Below are 27,601 nucleotides of genomic sequence, written 5' to 3' on the forward strand. Positions count from 1 at the left end.
ATCCCTTTACTTCTGAAGGCACCGTCTTAAGAGTTAACAATTCTTTGGGAATTGTTTTTACACATTACTGACCAGCCAAGGTCTCTCACATAGTAACTCATATATCCTATGCTCAATTTAGCAACATGAAAGGAACAGGATTCTTGGTTAACTACCCAACTCTGACCTTGTGTACACCTTATAGGGCAACAAATTATGACTGTCCAATCAAAAATGTTCTTGCACTCTAATGCTGCTTATCTTTACGAAAAGCCTGTTCGGTGTGAAAAATTAAGAGACAAGGTTAACCTGTTAACTTCATCTGTCCTTTATTGCAATAAGGAAATCACAACTTGATTCATCAGAACCATGTGTGGTTTTCTTTGTGGAGTATCACTTTTTCACAAAGGGCATTAGATGTCTTTATTAAATACATTAAACAAGCATGAAACTTTGGTGATTTATTCACACAGGCTCCCCATATAATCACTCTGGCCCCATGAACTGCATCAACTATGGAATAGAGCATTTTCTAACATTATTAATCAAGTTACAATTTATGGGCATCTTCAACACACTGCATCTGCAAGGCCAAAGCTGGATGGAAAACGGCACAATGCATCCTACAAGATATGAAACACATGCTCTCTCCTGTCGAGAAAAATACTGTTTTATAGACAAAAAGCTGCAACACACAAAAGATGAGGTGTTAAATTTTTATTTATGTTCGCATGAAAAATGGAATGGAGATATTTACTCAGCAGACAAACATTTGAACAGCTGCTTCCCACAGAGCAGGCTGCAGAGATGCACTCCTCACCCGGACTCGGAAAGAATACAAAGAAAAGCAGTTCCCCCACTTTTATACATCTGGATGTACCAGTCCCTTACTCCTCCAATGTCATCTCAAGTTACTTTCGACCACCAAGTGTTGCCAGCTGCTAACTAGGCCTTGCAAAAAAAAAAAACACACTAAAACCTTGAAAGAAGGCACAAAACAGAGGGCAACACTGGGCGATTGTTACAGTATCTATTGTATAAATTGTTTTAGAACTTTCTGGTGGTGACCAGATTGTCCATACACTGGGCTGGGGGGGACAGGACTTAGACAATCTGAAACGGAGGTAAAAGAAAGGCTTCGAAGAAGTCTTTAGTCTACTTCCTCCATGCGGGAAGCATCATCCTCCCCCTCCAAAGGTGGGATCTCTTCTGGAACAGGTGCACTGCTGGGCTCTTCTATGGGGACATCATCATCATCAATTCCTGGAAAGGTGGAAAGTCATGTTAATAACTTGTCCTCTTTAGAGGAATTACAATTCATCCGAAAAGAACTTTGAAATAAGCCTTTGAAAACATTGATTTAAAAAGTAGATCAAATCAATGTGCTTAAGCCATTTTTTCTTTTAGAAGTGCACTTCAGGATAAACTCTGACATAGCTGTGATTGTACGTGTATTTGATTTTGTTCTTTTCATTTCATTGTTATTCTCTTTTAAAAGAATATAAAAATCAGTTCTGCTGCATCTACATTATATTTAATAAATTTGAGAAAAAAATTCATACCCAAGCCAAGTTTGATCATTCTGTAGATGCGATTGGAATGTGTCTGGGGATCTTCAAGGGAGAAGCCAGATGATAGCAGGGCTGTCTCAAAGAGAAGGACAACCAGATCCTTCACAGCCTTATCATTCTTGTCTGCCTCAGCCTTCTGCCTCAGGGTCTCCACAATGGGGTGATCAGGGTTGATCTCCAGGTGTTTCTTGGCCATCATGTAGCCCATGGTGGAGTTGTCCCTCAGGGCCTGTGCTTTCATGATGCGTTCCATGTTGGCAGTCCAGCCATAGGTGCTTGTGACAATGCAGCAGGGAGAGGAGACTAAGCGATTGGATACTGTGACCTGGAAAACAGCAAAAAATGTGTAGTGAATTATTTAACAGAATGTCTTATACACCCTTCTAGATCAGCACTAGGGTAGGTCGCAAACTTGCAGTTCTGACTAACCTTGCCTAATTTTTCAAAGCACACAAAGCCAGAACTAATTTATAAAAATGATGTTTTACTCCCCTCCCCGGTCATTCAAACCAAACCAGCTTGTGCACAAATAGTGCATCTAACATGGAAAAATGTTTCCTTTTCCCAACTGACAAACAGACATTTTAACTACAGGGATTTCCTAAAGGGAACCCGATTATCAAAGTTTTGCTTACTGAGTTAAAAGCATAGTCATTCTGACATCTCTTCAGTGATAAAACCAGGATAATAATTGACAGAGGGAATTATAGACATTAATATTAACATTTAAATAACCCATGAATCATGAATCACCCAAATGAAACTGCTTTGGGCAACTAATAATTTCATGAAACCAAACTAAAGGGGAATTTCAAGCAGTCAATACAATGCATTTTTTAAAATGCCTTATTAGGGGAAGGTTCCCCAAACTGGTATAATTTAGAAGACTACATTTATAATGTGCATCACTGGAGATTTTCACATATTCCACTGGAACATTAGGAGCACAGGGAAAACTTGCTAATCTAGAAGACTGAAGTACCTTATTTAAATGACAAAGTTCAACTTTCCTGCGCAAAAAGACAAGCATTACATTTCCATTATATAAATTATACCTTTTCAACTTTCTTTTCTAGGATATCTTTCATAAGCTTGCAGAGATTTTCAAACTTGGCTTTGTCCTCCTCCATCTTCTTCTTTTCCACCTCATCCTCAGGTAGCTCTAGCCCCTCCTTGGTAACCGAGACCAGAGTCTTTCCATCAAACTCCTTCAGCTGCTGGACACAGTACTCGTCAATGGGCTCGATCATGTACAGGACCTCAAAGCCACGCTTGCGGACGCGTTCCACAAACGCAGAGTTGGCAACCTGGTCTTTGCTCTCACCTAAGAGAAGAACAAGCATTTACAAATCACAAAAACAGAACATTTGCTAAAAAATACCTAGCCAAGAAACTAACTCTAGAATCTCAAATGGATTTCACCTGGTATGAATTTAAAGATTAAACGCAGGCCCGAGGACAAAAAGGTATTACTGATCACACTTACCAGTGATGTAGTAGATGGAGTTCTGGTTCTCCTTCATTCGGGAGATGTACTCTGTGAGCGAGGTCATCTCATCCCCAGACTGAGAACTGTGGTAACGCAGCAGCTCAGACAGTTTCTTGCGATTTTGTGAATCTTCATGAATACCAAGCTACAAAGAGAGAGACCATTACTAGGACAGAAATTACAACAAGCACAACACACCCACAATTAGAATGGAGCTTCAGAACAATGATATAAAATGGAGATTGGAAAGGCACTTCTCAACAACCATGAGTCTGACATCTCACTTTAAACATTTAAATAAAAATGTAAACATTGAAAAAAACTTTTGTATCCTGAAGCACTATATTAACATTACAGCCAGATGACTGCTTCGTTACAAAAACCGGTAGAAACAAAGCAGGAATGAATTACCTTGAGGTTCTTTGAGAAAGCATCATAAAATTTCTTGTAGTTTTCCTTGTCTTCTGCCAGCTCTGCAAAGAGTTCAAGGCATTTCTTCACAATATTTTTGCGAATCACCTTGAGGATTTTGCTCTGTTGGAGCATTTCTCTTGAAATGTTGAGAGGAAGGTCTTCAGAATCCACCACACCACGTACAAAGTCTAGAAGAGGGAGCAATACATTTTTAAACCAAAACTCACAACACAAAACTAGCAGGAGACCTAGAAATCACATACCTTTACTAATGCTTTTGTATTTCTCAGATTTAGGCCAGCGTACTTAACTGACAAAGAGTAAGCTCGTCAGCCACTAATTACAGTGCTTCGGTCTTTTCAAATAATCATTTAGAAGATTTGGTAAGATACCACACAGTTATGGCAGGCACCTGTTTATACCGGCAATTAACCATGACATTTACCATTTACATAAATGCCAACGACAAAAGCACTGCTTACAGCATATTAAGTGCTCTGGCTATTTCGGGCAGACTCTGGCAGCCGCATCGCCCTGGCAACCACGATGCTCCACCTGAAAGTGGTCAGATGATGGAGAACAGGACCCAGAAAACAAGGAAGAACTTATAGCAACAGCCGATGTTCTGGCGTTATAGTATATTCTGGAGTGCTGCAGCGCAGGAAACAGAAAAGACTGGGATGTGCTACCAAAGGAGCAAAATGTCTGTCCTCCTTATTGCCAGAAAGAGAGAAGATGTAGACCAAAAGTTTTTTTTGGATGGAAGCAATTTTTAGGAACCAAGTTACTTAATGCCTTTCATTATGTAACTTACGTCTTTTCATGTGTTGTTTGGATGAACTTTGGAAGTTAAGCTCATTTTTTAGAATTGCTGCTGGTTTCTATAAGACAGGAGGCAAATTGTGTAAACCCCCAAAATGCAAAGCATGATGGGCTGCATACAGATCGTATAAAAGCAGAAGAGTTCCTTACTCAGATATTCAGGGATGAGTTCCTCACAGCTGTCCATGATAAACACTCTCCTCACATACAGCTTGATATTGTTCTTCTTCTTCTTGTTCTCAAAGAGGTCAAAGGGCGCACGACGGGGAACGAAAAGCAGAGCCCTGAATTCTAGCTGACCCTCCACTGAGAAGTGCTAAAAAAAGAAAATGGATAATTTACACACAGTAAATGCATGGCCATTATCAAAATAATGGCATGTATCTTTGCATCATATTCAGGAATTAAATTTAATGCACTAATGCTTTCCTTTGCCAACTTTACATCCCATTGCCAATTATGGGCTGAATATTAAAGAACAGTTGTATTTTGGCTAAAAAATAACTAATCAATTAGAAACAGCGTAACTTTCTCACTCAAATAAGGGGATATTATATGATGACCATCTTGGAAAATTAGTCCACTACCATATCAGTGAGCACAAAGCTGAACACAAGCCAACCTACTCAAACAAAACACCAGTTGAAGTCTGAAACTCCCTTATAAAAGACATGTGCTTGATAAAATATACAGATTGTAGATTGGTGTTGCCAAATCACAGCTTAGTCATAAGCTCCCTCAATACAAGAATGCTCTACTGCTAAAATAGCAAAGAATGTTCAACAACAGTTGTCTGTACTAGTACATCTCTACTCTGCAAGGCGGCTATTGTTATACCTTCACAGCCAAGTGATCCTCCCAATCATTGGTAAGGCTCTTGTAGAACTCTCCGTATTCCTCAGTGGTGATATCATCAGGGTTTCTTGTCCAAATGGGCTTGGTCTTGTTCAGCTCCTCCTGGTCAATGTACTTTTCCTTGATCTTCTTCTTCTTCTTCTTGTCTGCAGATTCCTCTTCATCATCAGAGCCTACATCTTCAATCTTGGGCTTGTCGGCATCTTCCTTTTCCTCTTCCTTCTCAGTTTTTTCTTCTTCTGCCTCATCATCACTGATTTCCTTCTCCCGCTCCTTTTCAACCTGCAACGGAGTGAAACGTGATCATGGGAGAAAGGCTGAAGGCTTTTCCCATAATTCTGCTTTTAAAAGCAAGTTGTACCAATTTTCACCGTTTTGCCTGTAACTATAAACAATACCATAAAAACTACTGAGCAATTCATTTAAAGCTTGCATGCTGCATTATTATTCCTGGTGGACAGTTGTTTTTTAAACATTACATGTTCTGGAACAAAGTGAGTAAAGTCTCTTTTGTGAGCTTAAAAGCAAGGGGAAAAAAATCATTTGCTATGAACACAAGCACTGTACAGAGAAAAGGCCAATTTTCAAAATACTTACAAACAGAGTGATCGGATACCCAATGAACTGTGAATGCTTCTTCACAACTTCCTTGACTCTCTTTTCCTCAATGTACTCAGTCTGGTCCTCCTTCAGGTGCAAGATGACTTTGGTGCCTCTACCAATGGGCTCACCTTCAAAAAAAGTTTTATTAGTTAAAGGTTCTTGTTTTCTACAGCTTCAAGAGTGTTGTCCTGCTTTTTAGTAAGTCTTTGGCAAAAAGTAAAGTGTTCTGGAGAAAAGGGTTTCACCTGGCAACAGGTACCACTCCAAATATGAATGATTTTGAAAATATAATGCTCTGCCACCAGTTTTATGGCCTGACCACTTTGCAGGATGAAAATCCAAAAGCTGTTGAATTTAAGGTAATAAAAAAGGTTAATTTGTCATCTAACAAAGCCACATACCATGGTCAACCTTGACCGTGAAGGATCCTCCAGCAGATGACTCCCAGGCATACTGTTCATCATCATTGTGCTTTGTGATGACCACAACTTTCTCAGCTACTAGATAAGCAGAGTAGAACCCCACACCAAACTGCCCAATCATGGAGATGTCAGCACCAGCCTGGAAGAGCAAACATTGAGATAAGAGTTTAACCAACAAAAGCCATTTACTATTAAACTGTTTGTGCAATGGCACCGCTAAGACGTTACATTATTAATGTAAATTATTTTAATGCATTTCTCAGCTTTGTGATGCAATACCTGCAAAGCCTCCATAAAAGCCTTTGTGCCAGATTTGGCAATGGTTCCCAAGTTATTGATGAGGTCTGCCTTTGTCATCCCAATTCCAGTGTCAATAAGAGTCAGGGTACGCTCATTCTTGTTTGGAATGACATCAATCTTGAGGTCCTTGCCACTTTCCAGTTTGGAGGGATCGGTCAAGCTTTCATATCTGATTTTGTCCAGTGCCTAAAAATCCATAACATTTACATTTTAATAAAGCAGACAGGATTGAGAGGTGTTTAGGTAATCAAGAGACAAATAAAAATATTTTTACAATACTTTTAAAATGTAAGCAAGAGGTATATTACAAAACAGCCACAGCTGTTTTTAAATAAAGCAACATTGAACCAAGCTCGATGGAGGTAGGGTTCATTAAATAGAAGTTCAATCACATGTGACCAAAAATCCTGAGACACAGGGGACTCACATCAGAAGCATTGGAGATCAGCTCCCTGAGGAAGATCTCTTTGTTGGAATAGAAAGTGTTGATGATCAGAGACATCAGCTGAGCAATCTCCGCCTGGAAGGCGAAAGTCTCAGCCTCCTCTTCTTGGCGCATTTCTTCAGGCATCTAAAAAATAAAAAGTAAAAAAAAGAATGATGAGAAACACTCACTTATTTTTACACAAATACATACAGGGGTTAAGGAACAGCGGAGACTAAATAAAGGGCCCTGTTCAGCCACCCTGGAGTGCAGCACCCAACTGGGTGACATACAGCGGCCTGCAGCCCCACTACACAGCAGATTAAGTACAGAACATTTTCCAGTGTGGAATTCAGACAGGATATCAGGGTTAACAAGGCACCTTGGGACTACAGGGTGTGCCAACATCACATAAGACACTGATGGGAAAGGGATCACCAAGAAAGGGTATTTGTGCAGCCCTGAGCAGTAACTGACAACCGCTTTGACTTGCCTATCCCTGGATTACATACAGCACGTCTTGATTTTGTACTCTGGAAGATTAAGGAAAATTCTATTGTTTAACAATAAATCAACTACATTTTTCAAATGTAAATTTTGACCAGCAGCAAACTACTCCAACAACTGAGCTTCACACAATAAGCCATTAAATAAAGCAAACCTAAATCCAAAGATAACTGCTTATAAATGAGCTATTGTGAATACATGAGACACCTTAACTGAACCTCAACCAAAAACAGACTCGCGAGTCTCGGGGTAAAATGAAACCTTTCTTTGAATTTCGAGCTGCGTTATCGAGTACAGCAAGAGAAAAATGAACAGTGTGGCGCAATGCAGCATTCTCCAGCCTTCACCTGCAGTGTGCCAGCTTTTGGCAGCACAGTGGCACCCAATCATAGCTGGGAATGCAAGTTAAACATACCTCCTAAGCAACAAAGGAGCGAAGATCGTGTTAAAAATAGCACGATCTTCAACGGTAATTTAAAGAAAGGGAAGGGACAGACTCCATTTTATTTTCCGCACAATCATTCAATACATTCGAGACGGAAGTGACGCCGGAGCCGAACAATATGGCGGCACCTGCTATGCAGTTTAACGTAGAACACGTGGGTTTAACCTTCTAACAAGAATAAATAATAACTATGCTGCAAGTGAAAGAATAGCACATCTTTTTCACTTCGGCTTATCTAAAAAAAAACATAACGCTATCCAGTCGATTACACATTTTTTACTGCTTATGTCCACGGATAAATCGTTCACATACAGGAAGACAAAGCGTGATACAGCATGTTATTCACGTCAGAGCTAGCGATGTACTTATTTCATGGAACAAACCGGGAACGTCTGTAAGTTTTAGATCTCTTACAGCAAACTAATGTCAATCGGAGGTGCTGGAAATGTATCTATAGAATTAAATAGTTAATCATCACGATTCCATCAGAAACCATTGTACTAAACAACGTTTTAGACGCATATCTACCTTTGAGAGAAATTTACTCTGATCACTAATAAGCTGGAACATTCCCAGCTTCGGGGAACTAGATATTTCTTTTCTCCCATGTTTTATGTTTCTTCTCATTCAATCCAGCGATCAGGAGGCAGCCTTGTACCTTGGACCACTCTTTCGAAACCTCATCTCTCATCAATGTACGTTTTTTTTTTACAAAATTATTATGCTCACCTATAAATACCACATATAACACTCATAAAGGGGAAAGAAACGTACCTTTAACGTTTTAGCTGTTGTTCTTTTCTTGAAATAAATGCAACCACACAGGCTGATCCCCAAGCACTCTGACGCTGAGAAACTGAAAGGGATTTCCTTTTAAAAGACAGTATCTTTATACCCTCTGCGCTTGCCGATGTATCCATCCGCGTAAACAAGCGCTATTTCCCTGTTCTTGCAGCCTCCCAATGAGAAACTGGAATGGGTATTTATTCAGGTCTATGTATTGTGTAGTGCGTAATACGTAATTAGAAATAAGTAAATACAGTATTAGCCTTTAAATCATTGTATAGGATTTTCTAAAACCAATCATAAACACAGCACCACTGTGCTTAAGGCTGCAGTCTCTTGTCTTAAGGTCATTGCTCTTGCTTGGCTCTTTGTCAGTCTATTATGGGTTTTATTGCACCAGTTCAAAACTTTCCCCATCTTGTCGGGTACTGATGATTTATAGAGACTATGACAACCTGCCAACACACCAACCCTCGAAGATTTGCACGGGACAGCCTTGTAGGGTAAAAAAGATGATAACGTGATACTCAAATTTGAGGGCATTGTACATGAAACAAAAAAACGTGAGATGTGGTACTTTTCCATGTTATATATATATAAAATCGCTTTTTCGTCGCAAAGAAAATATTTTTGTTGTATTATTACATATATCCAAAAAATCTCAATAACACAATTGTGTTGGAAATGTATGTGAAAATATACATAAATGTAGTGTGGCTTTGAAATGAGGTTGGGGATCTAGCACTAGTATCTGGCAGTAGCTGCTACTTCCAAATCAAAATTATCATGAATATCAAAACGTCAACATTGCTATATGATACTGTACATTAATCTGCCTGTTGGCAAAACACTTACCCCGAGCCTATTTTCAGAACTGTCTGGTGATACTAATGATGACTGTTAATAAGATGACAGATGAAACAACAACAGTAAATTGTCCTATAGCTTTTAAGAGGCAAATTAAAAAAAATATCACAACTTTTTTATTGTATCTTTAAGGCAGGAAAAGTAGAAGTGTATAAACCATGTACACATCACGGTGAACATGGAGAAATATTGCAAGGCACCATTAGAAACCTTGGAAACATACTAAATGTGTAAAGTGTGGTAAATTCTTTAAAAAATAGAAAGGATAATGGATAATACCGTGCGGAATACGGTACAAATTTACTGTATTTCATTTTTCAGAAGGGACGTCACGAGAAGGGGTGTAAAGTACAGTACATACGGTGTATATCTGAATGCTATGGTATGAATCTTAATACATAATATACCAATATCGCTTTTACGTTAACGTTTGGTTATATTTTACTTGTGATATTTTGTTAATATCCTCTTCCCATCTTTAACTCCAAAATGATTTTTTTCTATAATACCAAATTCTTCATGGCTGAATTGATATGCGCTACATTTCTACTTCTCACGTGTGATTCATTATGGAACTCCTTACTCCAACGGAAGGATACAGACATACCCGCGAATGCGTGCTTAGGTTTTTCCAGAAATTTCTGCATAAACCCCGCCCGGGTTCCTGACGTCACAGGATGTTAAATGCGGTGTTCTTGCCGGGCTTCGTTTTCGGTTGTCGTGCAACAAGCTGCTTCCATAGCAACTGCGCAACTGCCTCCGTAGTTAAATATATTTTCTTGAGCTGCATTAGAATTTATGTGTACAATCCAGAACATTCTTAATTTTGAATTTACGATTAAATATTGTGTCGATATGTGGTTATAAAATTTAGGAGAGTATGAAAAAAGAAAAATATTTAAAGTGCTGTTTTAATTTAAAAAAAAAACGATAATAATAATATTACCACCCCTTTTTATTATACAATAACATAACTTATTATACAATAAATAATTTATTGTCACAATGGATGTTTAGTTTTAACTATCTAGTTCTGGTTTGCTTTTAATACTATTTTTTATTGGGTTGTTGCTACCCATACAATAAGGACTGGTTAAAAGGTACTCACAGATCCTTCAGTCTGATGTTACGTATCGTAAATACGGTATGTCAGAGTTTTTTAACACTGAAATACGGTCAACATTTTGAGAATATTAAATATGGTAGGTATGTTCAACGTATTTTTATATTTGATATAATTTTAAGGCTAATTTCATGTACAACACCGGCACATTTATCAGCACATTAATACCATCATCATAATAATAATATGATGCTTCCAAAAAAAAAAGAGAACACAATGTTTCGGCCGTGTCCACGGCCGAAACGTTGTGTTCTCTTCTTTTTTTCAGCGTGGAATAAACCTATTACTTGTTCCTTTGCAGCCTACGCATGCTGATGCAGCTACCCACCTGAACTATAATAATAATAATAATAGCTTACACTTATATAGCACTTTTCTGGACACTCCACTCAAAGCACTTTACAGGTAATGGGGATCCCCTCCACCACCAACAGCAGCCATAGTGCGCCAGAACGCTCACCACACATCAGCTATCAGTGGGGAGGAGAGCAGAGTAATGGAGCCAATTCATAGAGGGGAATTATTAGGAGGCCATGATTGGTAAGGATTACACCCTTACTCTTTTTGAGAAGCGCCCATCCAAAGGATGGTGCCTGTTTACAGTGTAGTGTCCCCATCACTATAATGGGGCATTAGGACCCACACAGACCACAGGGTGAGCACCCCCTCCTGGCCCCACTAACACCTCTTCCAGCAGCAACCTTGGTTTTTCCCAGGAGGTCTCACATCCAGGTACTGACCAGGCTCACACCTGCTTAGCTTCAGTGGGTTGCCAGTTGTGAGTTGCAGGGTGATATGGCTGCTGGCCGTAATAGCTACTAGATTTCAGTTCACCTGAGAATTGTGAATGAAAACAAGATTTTCTTTCAGTATCCATAGTATTTCATACATATTAGTTTAGATAGGCTGACCTTTTAGAAAAAATAAAAGCTACTATTGTCCTTCAGACATAGAATGTCCTTTGAATTTTGCTCTAGTATACAGTACCTCCTCTTCAGTACTTCATTCAGGTCACATAGTTTTTGTCCATGTTTGTCAACAACATAATAAATGCTTTATAACATTACCTCTTTTCCCCTGTAGCGTGTGTTGACGTCTATTTGAATATCTACTGAAAACTAGCATTTTGTTTTTCGTTTACAATACTGTTCTGTGCTTCATTGATTTTTCTTATTTTCATGATATACTTGTCTTTTGGAGCCAATTTCCCGATCTACAGCTCTACCTTTTATGTCTCTCTTTTGCTTTTAGTTAAAACAAAAGTTATTTCTTCGCCTTGGTCTCAATGTCATTTCTCTCAAGTGTCCTGCTTAGCATCTCTTGATTTAATCTGTGCAGCTCTTTAGAGTCCTTTGTTAATTTTCCACGTCACATCATGCCAGATTGGCATCACCTTGGGATGAATATTGCTTCCCTCAAAGACCTGGATATTTTATTAATTTATTATCCTGTGATGCATTACCTTCTGGTTTGGGTGCAGTGATATGTCTGATGCAGTTGAGAATAAAAAAGAAGGACCTGTAGCTTTTGTGTCCTGAATGTGGAATTCAAATGAGAAAAACTAAAGCCTCCTTTTCAATCTCAGCATTATTTAATTTTTGGAGTATAGAAATTTCACAAATACAAGTATAGCCACAAATTCACCACACATCATTAGGCTAACAGATGGATTGGTACCAACACTAGTTGCACACTAAACAGTTCTGGGCTATCTTTCTCTCTGCTCACAGATTAGGTACTGAAAGTCAATGTTCTTGCTAAACATTGAGGAACTACTGTAAAAGCCAACAATATTACAAAAGAGAGTAAGAAACACTGTTTTATTACAAGTGCTGGATCTGACTTTTGCAACCTTGCTGTCAGCAGCTCTCACCAGAGCAGGATAAGGCTTATTGCAGAAGTGCAAGTGACATCAAGATAAACTTGTGGATAGAAAAATTGATTTAGATCGTAACACTCATCTATCAGGTTACCAGCTTCACATTTGGTGTTGCAGACTGGACCACAATATTGAGAAGTTACAACTGTACACACTCATCTTCATTGTCTGTCACGGGGTTCAACTGGTTTCTGAGCCATTATTTGCCGTCTGCTGTTGGACTTTGTTTTTTCCTTGGGTCTTAATTCTGCATTGGAGATTCTAAGGACATACTGTCTTAAGAGAGCAGCAGATTTCAGTGCAGTATTCTGTGATTGCCCTTTCCATGCTTTTACATGCACTATTGAGCTCACTCGCTCAGTTTTTCTGTTGACTACTTTGTTTTTCTTATCTTCCCAGCGTGATCTCAGTTTCACCACATTCACGATTCTATTACACAACAAGATTCTTTATCCAATATGAAGCCACTAGACATAACTACAGTATTTTATACTTTTTAAGCATAGGTTGATTGAGGTCAGATAACTACTCCATAAATTTCATAGCAAAACCTTTGGTTTATTTAATCTGTTGATTCCACCTACTTACAAAGTGTGTATTCCAAGTGTAGTGGGCCCAGAAGACAATCTGAAAGAAACATCAAGTGTGACACACCAGAGGTTTTCAGACATGAGCTCCCGTATCCCACAACTCTTTTGTTTCAGTGCAGAAGACTCTGCATTATGCATTATTTTTCCAACCAGGTTATTTGCCATGGAACACTGCCTCAGTGTTAACTGGCATACTACTGACACCTACTGATTGCTTCTGCTTGTTTTCAGCTTTCCTCTCTATAACATTATGACTTAATCTAGATTTCTGGTGTTCTATGGCTCTGTAAGGATGGCACACTTTAGTCCCATCAGTGTGACCTCCTCCAGTTTCCCAAGCTGACAGCTGGTGCATTTTTTCTCGCACATGTCACACTACACCCTTTCAGGTAATGCTTTCCACTCCTGCACCTAAAGCAGTGATTAGATTGGTCACATTTCCCTTCCTTCATGCAGTTAAAACAGTCTTTTTTAGTTTTACGTTTTAACTCCTTTTAAAATGCAGGTTAGTGGTCTTAAAACTAAACACTAAAGCATGTTTAATTGTTAACAGTTTTGTTTTTGGTTCTTTAAAAAAAACATTTAAATATTTACTTTCATTTTGTTAGGTTACCTTTGTAACCATCTTTCTTGATTTATGAGAATAAGGATGTGTGTGAAGAGGTGTGTCCTTAGGATTCTCTTGTTGAGTTGTTACAGGCATTGCCAGTTTTTATCTTCAAAATGTTCTGTCTCAAGGCTGACTACAGGATTTAGACAAAACCTCATTTCATACAGGGATGGTGTGGTGGCTCTGTGGCTAAGGATCTGCAGCTGTGGCTGGAAGGTTGCCGGTTTGTATCCCTCGGCCAACAGAGGAATCCTACTCCACTGGGCCCCTGAGCAAGACCCTTAACCCCAACAGCTCAAGGGGTGACGTACTGTATAAATGGTTGCCCCTGCCCTCTGATCCCAAGCTTCTCCCTGTCTGGGTCTCATAGAGAGCAAGTAGGGGTATGTGAAAAAGACAAATTCCTAATATAAGAAATTGTATACGGCCAATAAAGTGATTTCATCTTATACAGTACACTGTCTTATACAGTATGTAGGGTTGCATTACAGTGTGCATGCTATAAGTCTGTAATCCTGTAGGCACTGACTGAAAAAAGTGCTTTGAAATAAAACAGCATTTTTCCTCCATCCAAGTATTCTAAGAGTTCTTGTGCTTTCTCTCTGAGCCCCTGGGATGCACTTCTTAGCTCCTGATATCATTCTCTTCATTTTTCTTGACAGTAGGATCTGAAAATCCTCCTCACTTTAGGCAGGGACAAATCCAGTTTTCCTTCTAAGTTACATCTAAGACTGAGTGGCTTTTATCACTGTATGCACCACTTTTTTGCTGAGGATATCCCTTTCTCAGTCTGCTTTCAATTCAGTGTGGCAGGCCAGTAAAGTTTAATCTTTATTCTGTAAGTGAATCAATTCATGCAGGCTGAATCAATTTCACAGGTCTCAGGTCTCATCTGATTTTTCTGTTCTTTTTTTTATTTTGTTTTTATAACTGCATCTGCATTGCCTCTATTGCCTCTATCTTGACATACTTTTATTCCATTATAAATATCTTCCTTACTAAATTCATCTGTGATTTTTGCTGAATTGGTTCTAGTAATGTCCAGAAAAAACACAAAATTCAATTAATTGATTACATTCTTTCTTGTGATCATTTTTTCTATTTCTGTGTGCATTGCAGCTTTTTCTCTGCAAAGGAAGAAATATCTTAATATCTTCTTGATATCCTATCCAAATGTATTATTTTGTCTTTAAAATGGTTAACTTTCTATCCTGTTAAACTTCACTGTTTGTGTACTGCATACTGTATACTAGTGTCTGTTATTTGACTCACTGTTAGCAAGATGTGAGTGAAGTTCTTGTTGTACCTGGTGCTGCTGCTGCAGTAGGAGCTCTGTCTAATGGGATTGCTGTTACCCAGACAGGTTCTCTTCCTGTCTAACCACTTGCTAGGGCAAATGTTGCCCTCAGGGACTTGGACATCTTTAATTATTTTATATAACATAACTTATTAAAAAGACCCCTGGAGCATAAGGACATACAATGGTATTACAATTTGCAATGAGAATAAAATACTTTTATAGAAGTTTGACTTCAAACCACTGTACTTCCTTCTAGCTCCCTAACCCAAACAATTATTATTACAATTATGAGTCAGAATGTATCACCAGGTAGACAGTAGTTTGACACCTTGATAGAAAGGAAGTGGAGACAATTGCCTTTGAGCTAGCAATAATAAGAAAAATTGCTTGCGTCTATATAGCATTTTGCATTGCACAGTGCTTCACGTACAGCAGAGGACCCACTTCATCCACACCTCTCTGATGTGTGCCAACCATTGTGCATCAGCAGCTCCACCTGTACAACAGATCAGGGGGCAAAGGGAGAAAATACTTCACTAACTGAAATAAGACACATTCCAATAGGCCATGGTGAGCAAACCCTGTAGAAAGGTAGGAATTAACAAGGAACACGTCTGCTTTGACAGATTGTCTTGGGGAATTTTAAGTGTCCAAGTCATAGAAAAGATGATAATCCATTTTCAATAAACACTTAGTCCCATATAAGGTCTCAGTATGTTGTAGCCTAACCTGTAGAGAATGGGGACAAGGCAGCATGTTTTTGCACAGTCCGAAGCATTTGGAACACCGAATAAAAACACATGTAAACAAGGGGAAGACATGCAAACTCCACTAAGAAGAAACCCAAGGCCTGAGCTGAATCCAGAACTCCAAAAGGGAGCCAAGCCATCTAATGATAACAGTAAACTTCAGTTTTTAGAATCAATTACCAAGTCAGGACTCAGTTAAACATTTTATCTAAAGACGGCACCTCCTACAATGTGAAAGTGATCTTCCCAGACACTATATTGCACAAGAGAAATGCAGATATACAGAGAGCCACTTACTGGTCAACCAATATCACTTATAGCAGCAACCTGGTGATTTGACAAGATCAGGAAAAAGAGCTGTAACTCTGCTGTCTAGTGTAAACCAGTTAAAGTAGATGCAATTAATCATATTTCCATTTTAGCCTGTCAGCTTTCTCATGCAGTAGTGGCATTATTGGCATTTTAAAATTAAATGTCAATGTTATTCATACTGAACAAGTGTATGCACTGTACTGCACCATGCAAGGGCAGACAAGCTTGTGACTGGAGCATGAGGGCATCCTAGAAAACACAGCTGTCAGGGCAAGACAGCAAATTCACAAGTTTCCATTTAGCCCACTTGAATGTTTCTGAGCCGTTTCAATAATACTATGTATCTTTTTCATGGCATCCAGAAAAAATGTAGTGAAATGATAATTAGTTGTTGCAGCTCTTTCTTTCTAGATCAGAAGAAGTGTGAGTGTTCTTGGTCACTAAAATCGCATATTGTTCACCACGCCAACAAAGTCTGCCATCAAAGAATTGTCTGATTTCACAGATGAGAAAATTAAATTCAAATGTTTAAATGTTTTAGGATGAACAAATGATTCAAGCGAGATTTAAAAGTATTTTTAGAGAGAAATAAGGTATTGCAGGCTGCATAATAGTGCAGTGGTTAGAGTTGCTGCCTTGCTGTGCTAGGGCCCTGGGTTCAAGTCTGGATCTGAGGTGCTATCTGAGTAGAGTTCATATGTTCCCCTCTGTTCATGTTGGTTTCCTCTAGGTGCTCTGGTGTCCTCCCACAGTCCAAAGACATACTGGTAGGTTAATTGGCTTCTGGGGAAATTAGAGAGAGAGAGAGAGAGAGAGAGAGAGAGAGAGAGAGAGAGAGAGAGAGAGACCCTAAGCAGAATCCTTTCAGAGTTTATCCAAGAACCTGGGCCAGGAGGTCAGGCCAGGGTCAAAAACCAGTAAATCCACAATAACCAAATCAAAATCCAGAAGACAAAAACCTAGAAATCTTGTGAAACAAGGAACAATACAACCCTAGCTACGTGAAACCCAATAATAAGAAGTGGTTTGTTAGGTTGGTTTAAGTAGGCAGGTGTGTCAGGTTAGTTAATTGGAAACTGCACTGGAACGTGAAGGGGTTGATTAAGGGTGGTGAGTTCTCTGAGGGTGTGACGTAGCAGTGTGCTTTGTTATAGACTTGTGCCCATTGCTTGCTGAGATAAACTCCTGTTCCCATGTGGCCCTGTATGAGATTAATTGGTTTACAAAGTGAAAGGAAGGATAAGGTATGACTAACTCTTCAATTTATATTGCTGCATAAGTAGCTATGATGCTGGATTAAATTGAATAAATATGATTTGTCTCCTGCAGTTCAGTATCATCGTGCAGGAGATAGGTTCTTGAACAGTAAAGTGTATCGCTCTCAACTGTTCTTATGAAATTGAATTGAAAATGACCTGGTGAAAGTTATCTCATCTTCCCTCAGCACATAAACATCAGCTTTGTGAACCAGCATCTGGTCTTGTATTCTGAACATACTGTATTCTGAAATGTTTTTATTGTGTCTTGTTTATTGTAACTATTGTCCTGTTTTCAAAGCAGCTTATTTAATGTTATAGACAATACAAAACTACCTGATGTTCGTTTTTAAAAATTAAAGCACATACAACAAAAACATATATTTTATTGTTCATTACTATGGTTGTATACTGTAGATATTACAGTATCTTAATGATACTAAGATATAACTATATTAATGATCTTAATATAACTATATTAATTATCAATATATGATGCATTTCTGTGTTTTTGACAGACATAAAGTTAATTATATCTATAATAATACATAACAATAAAACGTGTTACAAAACATTAATGTAAAACAGTTGCACAGAAATCGCAATCAAAATGAGATCTTCAAAACTTAACACCCAAGTAATGCGGCTATAGCCATAATGAAACTTTTCCACTAGATGGCAGAATTGTTTTGTGTGTGCTATGGTGTTACACTAATACAGTACAGTATTGTTATATATTTATAATGTCTGCTTTGATTCACACTTGAATTCATACCATACAAATTGTCACATGATTAATAACTGAAACATCAATTATTATGACACCCTTTCTAACAAGGAAAGAATATAAGAGGATACAAAATAGTGGCATCTAACCAGCCCATCTGCCTTGTTTGCTTCCTAGGAATTTAGTCAAATTGCACACAGGCATTTCTTGTAGGTTGCCTGAGGTCCTTATTCAGGACCCCCAAAAGTCCTCCTGGTGTGGAGGAGTACCTCCTGTTCAGCTGAATCGAGTTCCACTTATTTTCATGTGTCACTGTTGATCCTAAAGAAGCATATTGGGAGCTATTGTAGTCATTACTTCTTAAGATTCTAAATACTTAAATTAAGTTCTTTTATACAGCGGCAGGGTCCTATGGGCTGTCTGGGATCACAGCTCTGGGACCCTGCTTTTGAGTCCTACAACGCATGGATTTTGTACGTTTTCCCTGTGTTTGCCTGCTGTAAAGCAATTAGAAAATGGATGAGTAGATAGAAGTTCTCCTACAGTCATCGACTTTAGTCAGGACTTTAGTTTCTTTAGCTTGACAGTATAAAACATTCTTTTAAGCTGTGCTACACTCATAAATCTCTTCTCGGCAGCCCAGGTTTATTTTAAAAATTGGACTCGGCATGGTTTCACCTCAGGAAACAATAAACAGCTGTAAACAGCAAATAGTGTTAGCAATGACTCGGATTTAATTAACTGTATTGTTTTTATGTATTACTTTTCATTGTAGAGATGTATGTGTATGGTTACCCTTGATTGTCTCTTTGGCGGTACAGTGGCACTTTGATTAGCATTACTGCATTGCAGCAGTGTGGCCTTGGGTTCAATTCTGGGGTCCTGGGGTGCTATCTGTTTGGAGTTTGTAGTTGTAGTCCTCTGTTAACATGGACTTTCTTCCAGCTCCCCTGTGACCCTGAATTGGATGAAGTGGTTCAAAAATGGATGGATGGTTGATATAGTATTTTAAACCCTGCACATATTAAAGAAAGCGGAAACAAAACACAAGTTCATTATATTATGAATTATTATATTATGTGTTATTAGAATGGCACACTTTGCCCAAAGAAGTTGGACAAAGTAGGATGTTTGCAGTAGTGCTGACAAGCCCAAGTAAAATCAAGTCCTTCTGGGCATCTTGGCATAAAGTCAGGCATTTTTAATTGATCATTCACATTACCACAGTAGTACTCCAGTGGGCTCATGACCATAAATATTACAATATGGATGAGAATGTTGTTTCCTATACTAATTTCCCAACATAACGTTTAACACTTTTCACAATATGACTACAACAAAAGGGTTTTTCAACTGTAATAACACTCTTGGGGTTCTTTTCTTTTTCGTTTCTAGTTTAGGGGGAAGGAGGTAATCTCTGTATCAGTTTTTGTTCCCTTGGACAACATAATAGAGGAGCACTGGAGTTTGGGCATGCTTATTGGTAGAGTAATACGTTGAAAAAAGTCAGAATTTTATTTGATCCTAATAATTTCACTGTCATGTTTTCTCGGGCTTCCTCTGAGTGCTCCTGTTTCTTTCCACAGTCCAAAGACATGCTGGCAGGCTAATTGGCTTCTGGCGAAATCGACCCTGGTGTGAGTGTGTTTGTGTCTGCGTGAGCCCTGTGACGGATTGGCGTCCTATCCAGGGTTTATTTTGCTTTGTGTCTGTTGCCTGCCAGGATGGGTTCCGGCTACCCCATGTACTGGATAAAATGGAATAGAAAATGAATATGGATGGAATAGCATTGCATGTGTCAATTGTATTTGTGTTAAAACTGATTATAATCTTTGGATCAATGCACATTTCTGTGTATGCCCTCTGATATAGTTCAAATCCTTTTCTAGGTCTAGGATCCAAAACATCTGACTGCAGGCCTGAGTGAAAAATAAGCCGATGACATTTACCTAGGCCTTTTATTCTATAAATAACACTGTCATAAGTACACTGCCACTTTGTGACAAAATGACCATGCCTGGAGACTGGCCTAATGATACCTCTGACATCCAGGCAATAGTGCACTTGTCAACAAATCATTTATGAGCTCAAATAACAGCAGTGAGTGCATTTCATAAATTCAAACAGATGACCACTGGGGGGAGCTCATAATACAATTGAAGACTTAGGAAAGTCTTCTCTACATATAACTGAAAATATTATCTAATGCAAGGGAGGGATATCTTGTATCTTTACTGTTTCTCGACAATACAGTATTTTAGAAATAGAGAGAAAATCATTTTATTTTATGTTAGAAATGCAAAAAAGGACTGTTAATAGTTTTCCCTTCAGACACGTAAGAAAATTGACATAGTTAATGTTTTTGGAGAACTCTGCTCATTTTTGACTACTTTTAAATTAATTATGAAACATGTAAGTGTACAGCCCCTCAAAGAAGATGATGAATAAAATGCCAAGTCCAGATACTGCTGAGAAATAAGATGAAAAATTAAGTAACATTCTACATTGGGATCCCTGTAACATCACAAGAGGTGCTGATGCAAGTCGCAGAGTAACCTTGCATGCATATTGTTAGCACTGATGGCTGGAAGGCATTTGTTGTGCCCATCAGTGATGTTATGAATGGAGTTGATATGATTTTATGCATCATCTGAAGTGGTTTGCTACTGCTTGTTGGGCGGGACTGGTGCAATATGGTCTAACTCAATCTGATATGACTGATGCCCGCTCCTTAATTCAACTGGTGAAGCAGTTCCAACTGCGCTGCTGGCACTCAGTTGGTGCAGGTGGGTGTTGAACTTTAGTGGATAATATTAAATGGAGCTGGAGATTAGGGGCTGGAGGAAAGAGGGGGAAAAAAGCACATAATGACACAACCAAACAACAGGCAGATGTGGCATGGGCAGTCAGTAATTTATTTTGTTTTGCACGAAATAAAATTAGGTTAATGAAAAGACGGATGGCAGTAGATGGAGGTAAACAATAGCCTACCCTGTAACACAATTAAAGCAGACAAATAATCAGAATGACATGCTGGCACTGTGAGATACGTGTGGATATGGTGGCATTGTGGGATATGGGTGAGGACAGAGTGAGCTGGCCCAATTTCCTTCTCGCACCCTCATAATTAATATGAGACAAACGGATGTCGGCACATGAACTATAATGCCTTGTCTATAAACAAAGGAAGCCCATTCATCACAGCCTTGCTGGCACATCTGTCATAGTTTTCTTTCATTTTAAACAATTTTGTGCATGGTCTTTGGATACCTTTTTATATTTAAGAACATTCATTATTTAGCAACAGCAAGTCAAATAAAGTCATGCTACAAAGCATTTAACTGCTCTAGTCAGTTACTCTGCAACCAGAGTTTTTTAGAAAATGTTAGAGGTTAAAAGTTGATTGATTCATCTTCATTACCAAAAAGGAAACAGAAAAAAAACAGCAAAATTTTAAAACCGAATGGTCAATAAATGTTGTTACATTTATAAGATATTGTACACTGCTACCTGATGTTGGGCTATTCTACCTTGAAGTAATTCCAGAGCCTGATTGTATTCATCACTGGATATTCATGGCATCACTGTATTTGTGGTTCTTATTAGAAATGTATTGTTGCTTGAAGTAGCTTCTGAAATGTTACACTGTTACTGCATATGGTCCAGTGATTACATTCGGTCTTTCCTCTGCATGTGCAATTCAGGAATTCAGAATGTCATGATTGAATGCTTTTCCTTTGTCACCAGTTCTAATGTGACAAATGGATTTCATTGCAGTGCATAAAATGTATAAATCACCAAAATAACAAAATGATATGTTTGTCACTCAGGGTTTCCTTATGAAGCAGTGCATGAACTGAGTCTCACATTTTATCACTTTTCTACGTAAGCTATATAGTTGGAGACGATTTGGGAAGCCTGAAGAAGTATGTGCATTTCTAGAAGAAATGTCTTTATGTGAAACATGTTGTACTGCTTGTGCATGCATGTGCTGTAACATCTGGCATCAATTGTATGTTTTTGATTGAAACAGAAATAAAAAGAGAAATTATTATTCTCCAATTTCATATTTAAAATGCATATAAAACAATTGCATGGGTGAAAACAGAATTGGCATTGCAACCAAGAAATGAAATCCCTGCACATCATATTAGTAAATACCTGTACTTCTTATTAAATATAGAAATTCAGACAAGGTCCTACTACAGCTGTAACAACAGATTATTTCTGTGAAGAGACTGAACAAATCTAACTTTTAAACTTAAAATACAAGGCCCGCATTCAAGGTATTTATTACGGTAATACTAATAAGTGCATTAATCATGCTCCATGTAGCGAATTATCATCTATTTAACAATGCAAAAGGAAGTCCAGTTACTTAAACTTTTCATTTATTGTCTACAAGGACAAATGAAAAAATAAATCTCTTCTGAAGAAAAAAGCATGTGGTGCACTTTCTCAAAAGGTATATCTGGGAAGCCGACTTGATTAATTGTCGGAATACCAACAAGGTATGCTGTGTATCAGTTCACTAAAGGGCACTCAGAAGCGAACAGAAGAGAATTGAAAATGGTTTTCATAGCAAAAAAAAAAAGTAATTCTTTTCTAATCTGACCTCAAAGCTGTAATATCTTTTCTGCAAAGTGGTGACCACAACTGTGCACAATATTCTACCAGTGGCTTGTACAATTCTGCAGAACACCTTGATTTGAATTCCATACTTTTATTCTCAAGATATGTCCTGCCATTCTTTTTATTGATTCCCCTTAAAAGGTAAAAAGAAAATATTTTTTAAAAACTGAAATAGAAAATAATACAATTCAACCTAGTGGATTTCTGTGGAATCAGCAGTGAAACATGAATCAGAGGAAAACGGGAGAGAAACAGGACGGAACCACCTTTTTAGGGTTGTGGGATGCTAGAACAAGTTATGCAACTGTGTTGTTTATGCAGATGCTCCGGTTGGCTTAGTTGGATTAGGTCCTCAAATCAATTAGTTACTAGCAATGATCTCCTCTCATTTGTCATTTTTTCTTATGTACTTTACATACTGTACATCTTATGTTCAAGAGTTGTGAACTCACACTTTCAAATTGCTGAAAGGACCTGAATTAAGTTTTTAGATGTTGGAAAAAATACATCCAGATGCACTTGGATACGTCATCAGAGATGTGATCTTGGTTCACTGGGTGTTTTCAGGTCTTTCAACATCAGACACTCTACCCTTAGAGGCCCAGCCAGGGTCGATCAAGCCACGGCTTGTGTCCAGGTGGTGGGTGGTGTTGTTACCCACAAATCACTCCTCCATAGCCATCCTGAGGCTCTTCCTGCAACCTCTATGGTGGTTGTCATGGCTTTCCTCTTGCTCCCCACTGTTATGACCAAAAAGACTGTAGGCTCAGCAGCAAATCCTCTGTACCCCACCTTGAAGGGCTCACACTACAGTATACTCTCCACCCACTCCCATGGCATTGAGTAACCAGGTCTTGGTATTTTCCTCTCATGGAACTGTTAGCTCTAGCATGACAACTTGCTTGATGTCTCAATGTCTGGCCTGAGCGAGGTCACTGTAACGGTGTCAAGGAGCTGTCAGTAAGCTGCATCTCTAGGCTGACCTTGAGCTGAAAGTCTTACAGCGTTACCAGAAGATCCACTGACACTTTGGACTGCGTCTGTTGTTGCTGCATAGCTTTGACGAATGCAAACGCTGGTTTTCACTGCTGTTAGTTATCCTTCCTTAATGGTGTCCACTAAGGCCTTCGCACCTGTCAGTTTAATGTGCCTTCTCCAAGGGTTTTTCGGCAAGAGCTGAGGATGTGTTCCCGTGTTCCTCATCATGAGCACAACAATCATGCTGGTGAATCACCTTTACTCCAACAGAAGAAGTTAGATGGACAAGGTAGAACATCATAAACTGTATCACAACGTTAATATGATAGGGGTTCACACAGACAACAATATTCCCCCTACTATTGATGATACCCCTCTTTTAAGTTAAACCAAGGGATCCCCAAAAGAAATTTAAAAGTACCACACATTAAGACTTTCACCTCATGAGCAGTAGCATTCAAAATCTCTCCCTTTTCCCCAGCCACCAGCACCAAACTTCTGAGCAGCGGAAAAATCTCTTTTAAGGATAAAAATATATGCCAGTACGATTTTCATATCATGATGCTTATATCACGATGGATAGCATCAACCCCCAGCAGCCCTTAGTACAACGCCATCACAAAAAGATTCTGGTCTGGAATGTCATTTAATCTTCCGATCGCACACAGCATGATTATTGAATTTAATCAACAACATGACCAGGACTGTTCTTTGACCATTTCCCTTTTTTTACCCCCACACACTCACTTCCTGCCCCTCTATCTCTCGGTGAAGAGCACACACCAGTTCATTGCTAAGGGCAAAGATACCTAGTAACCTTACAATCCTGCTGTCTCCTGCTCCTGTCAACACAGTCTTATGGGGAAAAAGGGAGGATCACTATAACATCATGGAATTTTAATATTTCTAAGCAACTTCCCATGTTCCTGGGAGACAGGTTACTCAGATACACACTGACTGAGGAACCTGTGAGGAGAAGCCGAAGTCTTTTTAAACTCAGGCAGAGATTTTCACTGTTATCTACATGCTGTTACTGTGATACCAGCATTATAAAAGGAGTAAATCTTAATTTTGTTTCCACAGGATTGATATCAATTAAGAAGGCTTAATATAGAATCACTTTTTTAAAATAGTGACTCATCTTATGCATTTATCTGCTACCTGCTACATTATAGGGGGAAGTACTCATAAACTGTATGAGAAACACTGCCCTTTTCCATTCTTATTTAATTTACATTTCATATCTTAAAAGGAATGTAAAAATATTTTTCAGTCTCATGAATTTCAGCATTATCATATGATGCTGCGGATCTCCATTTTTGTCAAAATATCTTCTCTCCTACAGGTGTGTTACCGTCCACATCCTTGAGATAGTGAACAAGCTTTAAAACAAATCGTTTGGAGCATATTAAATACAAATAAAGTATTTTGAAGCTTAACATGAAATTTCTACTCCATACACCTCATTCATACCTCCAGCCATGGCTGGTGTTCAGTGATGTGATAACTGAGTCACATAATTGTAAGTAGTTAGTTATCTAATCATATATAATCATAATAATTCTGTGCAGGAGATGTGAGAGCATCATTCTCTATTGCCAATGGACCTAAAGAGCAGCCAAATGTTGTTTTCCAAATTCAGCAATGAATGGCTCAGTAGGATGAAACAGGATGAAATCTTTCCAGGGAGGACTTGAGTCTTTTGATCTGAGCACTGTGCAGGGAAAAACCTATAGTCCCTTCCAAGGAGTGTAAATTCCTTGGGGTTGTAACCAGTGAAGATGTAATCCAAATTTCTGTGGCAAGATCAGTGATGTGATTCACAACTTCCTCCAGAACCAATGAGAATGAAAGAGATATCTTCATCACTGGCAAAAGAGATGACAACTGTTGCTGTACACTGCTTTATGCGAATGATACATTTGCATGTTTTTTTTCTTAAAGTGCACCATGGGAATAATTTCAGTAAATTCAATCCAGATATCAAACCTTTAAACTTCATTTCAAATGATCTCTATTCAATATTTCCAACCAAAACTGTTTTAGTAATTTGGTCATTGCCCTGGCCTGAAAATAATCACTTGGAACTGTTTGTGTTGGGAATTTGTTTTTGTAACTAAGACTTGCACTCTAACCAAAGTAGCTAACCTGTAATACAGATAAAGAATTTAGTCACTTTGCTTAGTCACTTGTTAAAAGTGTTGACTTTGTCTCTCTCAAGAAGAGAAACAATAACGTTGGAACTGATTACCTTGTAATCGGTTTTACTCATATACAGTGCCTTGCGAAAGTATTCGGCCCCCTTGAACTTTTCAACCTTTTGCCACATTTCAGGCTTCAAACATAAAGATATAAATTTTTTATTTTATGTGAAGAATCACCAACAAGTGGGACACAATTGTGAAGTGGAACGAAATCTATTGGATTTTTGAAACTTTTTTAACTAATAAAAAAATGAAAAGTGGGGCGTGCAAAATTATTCGGCCCCTTTACTTTCAGTGCAGCAAACTCACTCCAGAAGTTCAGCGAGGATCTCTGAATGATCCAATGTTGTCCTAAATGACTGATGGTGATAAATAGAATCCACCTGTGTGTAATCAAGTCTCTGTATAAATGCATCTGCTCTGTGATAGTCTCAAGGTTCTGTTGAAAGCGCAGAGAGCATCATGAAGACCAAGGAACACACCAGGCAGGTCCGTAATACTGTTGTGGAGAAGTTTAAAGCCGGATTTGGATACAAAAAGATTTCCCAAACTTCAAACATCCCAAGGAGCACTGTGCAAGCGATCATCTTGAAATGGAAGGAGTATCAGACCACTGCAAATCTACCAAGACCTGGCCGTCCCTCTAAACTTTCAGCTCAGACAAGGAGAAGACTGATCAGAGATGCAGCCAAGAGGCCCATGATCACTCTGGATGAACTGCAGAGAACTACAGCTGAGGTGGGAGAGTCTGTCCATAGGACAACAATCAGTCTTACACTGCACAAATCTGGCCTTTATGGAAGAGTGGCAAGAAGAAAGCCATTTCTCAAAGATATCCATAAAAAGTCTCGTCTAAAGTTTGCCACAAGCCACCTGGGAGACACCCCAAACATGTGGAAGAAGGTGCTCTGGTCAGATGAAACCAAAATCGAACTTTTTGGCCACAATGCAAAACAATATGTTTTGCATAAAAGCAACACAGCTCATCACCCTCAACACACCATCCCCACTGTCAAACATGGTGGTGGCAGCATCATGGTTTGGGCCTGCTTTTCTTCAGCAGGGACAGGGAAGATGGTTAAAATTGAGGGGAAGATGGATGCAGCCAAATACAGGACCATTCTGGATGAAAACCTGTTGGAGTCTGCAAAAGACCTGAAACTGGGACGGAGATTTATCTTCCAACAAGACAATGATCCCAAACATACAGCAAAATCTACAAAGGAATGGTTCACAAATAAACGTATCCAGGTGTTTGAATGGCCAAGTCAAAGTCCAGACCTGAATCCAATCGAGAATCTGTGGAAAGAGCTGAAAACTGCTGTTCACAAACGCTCTCCATCCAACCTCACTGAGCTCGAGCTGTTTTGCAAGGAAGAATGGGCAAGAATTTCAGTCTCTCGATGTGCAAAACTGATAGAGACATACCCCAAGCGACTTGCAGCTGTAATCGCAGCAAAAGGTGGCTCTACAAAGTATTAACGCAAGGGGGCCGAATAATTTTGCACGCCCCACTTTTCATTTTTTTATTAGTTAAAAAAGTTTCAAAAATCCAATAGATTTCGTTCCACTTCACAATTGTGTCCCACTTGTTGGTGATTCTTCACATAAAATAAAAAATGTATATCTTTATGTTTGAAGCCTGAAATGTGGCAAAAGGTTGAAAAGTTCAAGGGGGCCGAATACTTTCGCAAGGCACTGTAAGCAGGGACCTACTGAATTAATTTAGAAAAATGATGGAAATATGCTTAATTTGG

General features: G+C 38.7%; 1 protein-coding gene across 1 annotated transcript; it reads right to left on the reverse strand.

The window, feature by feature from the left end:
* Positions 1-681: 681 nt before the first annotated feature.
* On the reverse strand, positions 682-8,715 carry hsp90ab1 (heat shock protein 90, alpha (cytosolic), class B member 1). The gene is made up of 12 exons (XM_006625923.3): positions 8,606-8,715; positions 6,883-7,026; positions 6,435-6,641; positions 6,135-6,294; positions 5,728-5,861; positions 5,113-5,412; positions 4,426-4,591; positions 3,451-3,641; positions 3,037-3,184; positions 2,606-2,874; positions 1,542-1,875; positions 682-1,242 (listed from the first exon to the last, which is right to left on the reverse strand). Exons 2-12 carry the CDS (start codon positions 7,024-7,026, stop codon positions 1,130-1,132), a joined length of 2,166 nt encoding a protein of 721 aa, XP_006625986.1. The 5' UTR covers positions 8,606-8,715; the 3' UTR covers positions 682-1,129.
* Positions 8,716-27,601: the final 18,886 nt, after the last annotated feature.

This window comes from Lepisosteus oculatus, chromosome 2 (assembly GCF_040954835.1).
Source record: "Lepisosteus oculatus isolate fLepOcu1 chromosome 2, fLepOcu1.hap2, whole genome shotgun sequence".
Taxonomy (NCBI): Eukaryota; Metazoa; Chordata; class Actinopteri; order Semionotiformes; family Lepisosteidae; genus Lepisosteus; species Lepisosteus oculatus.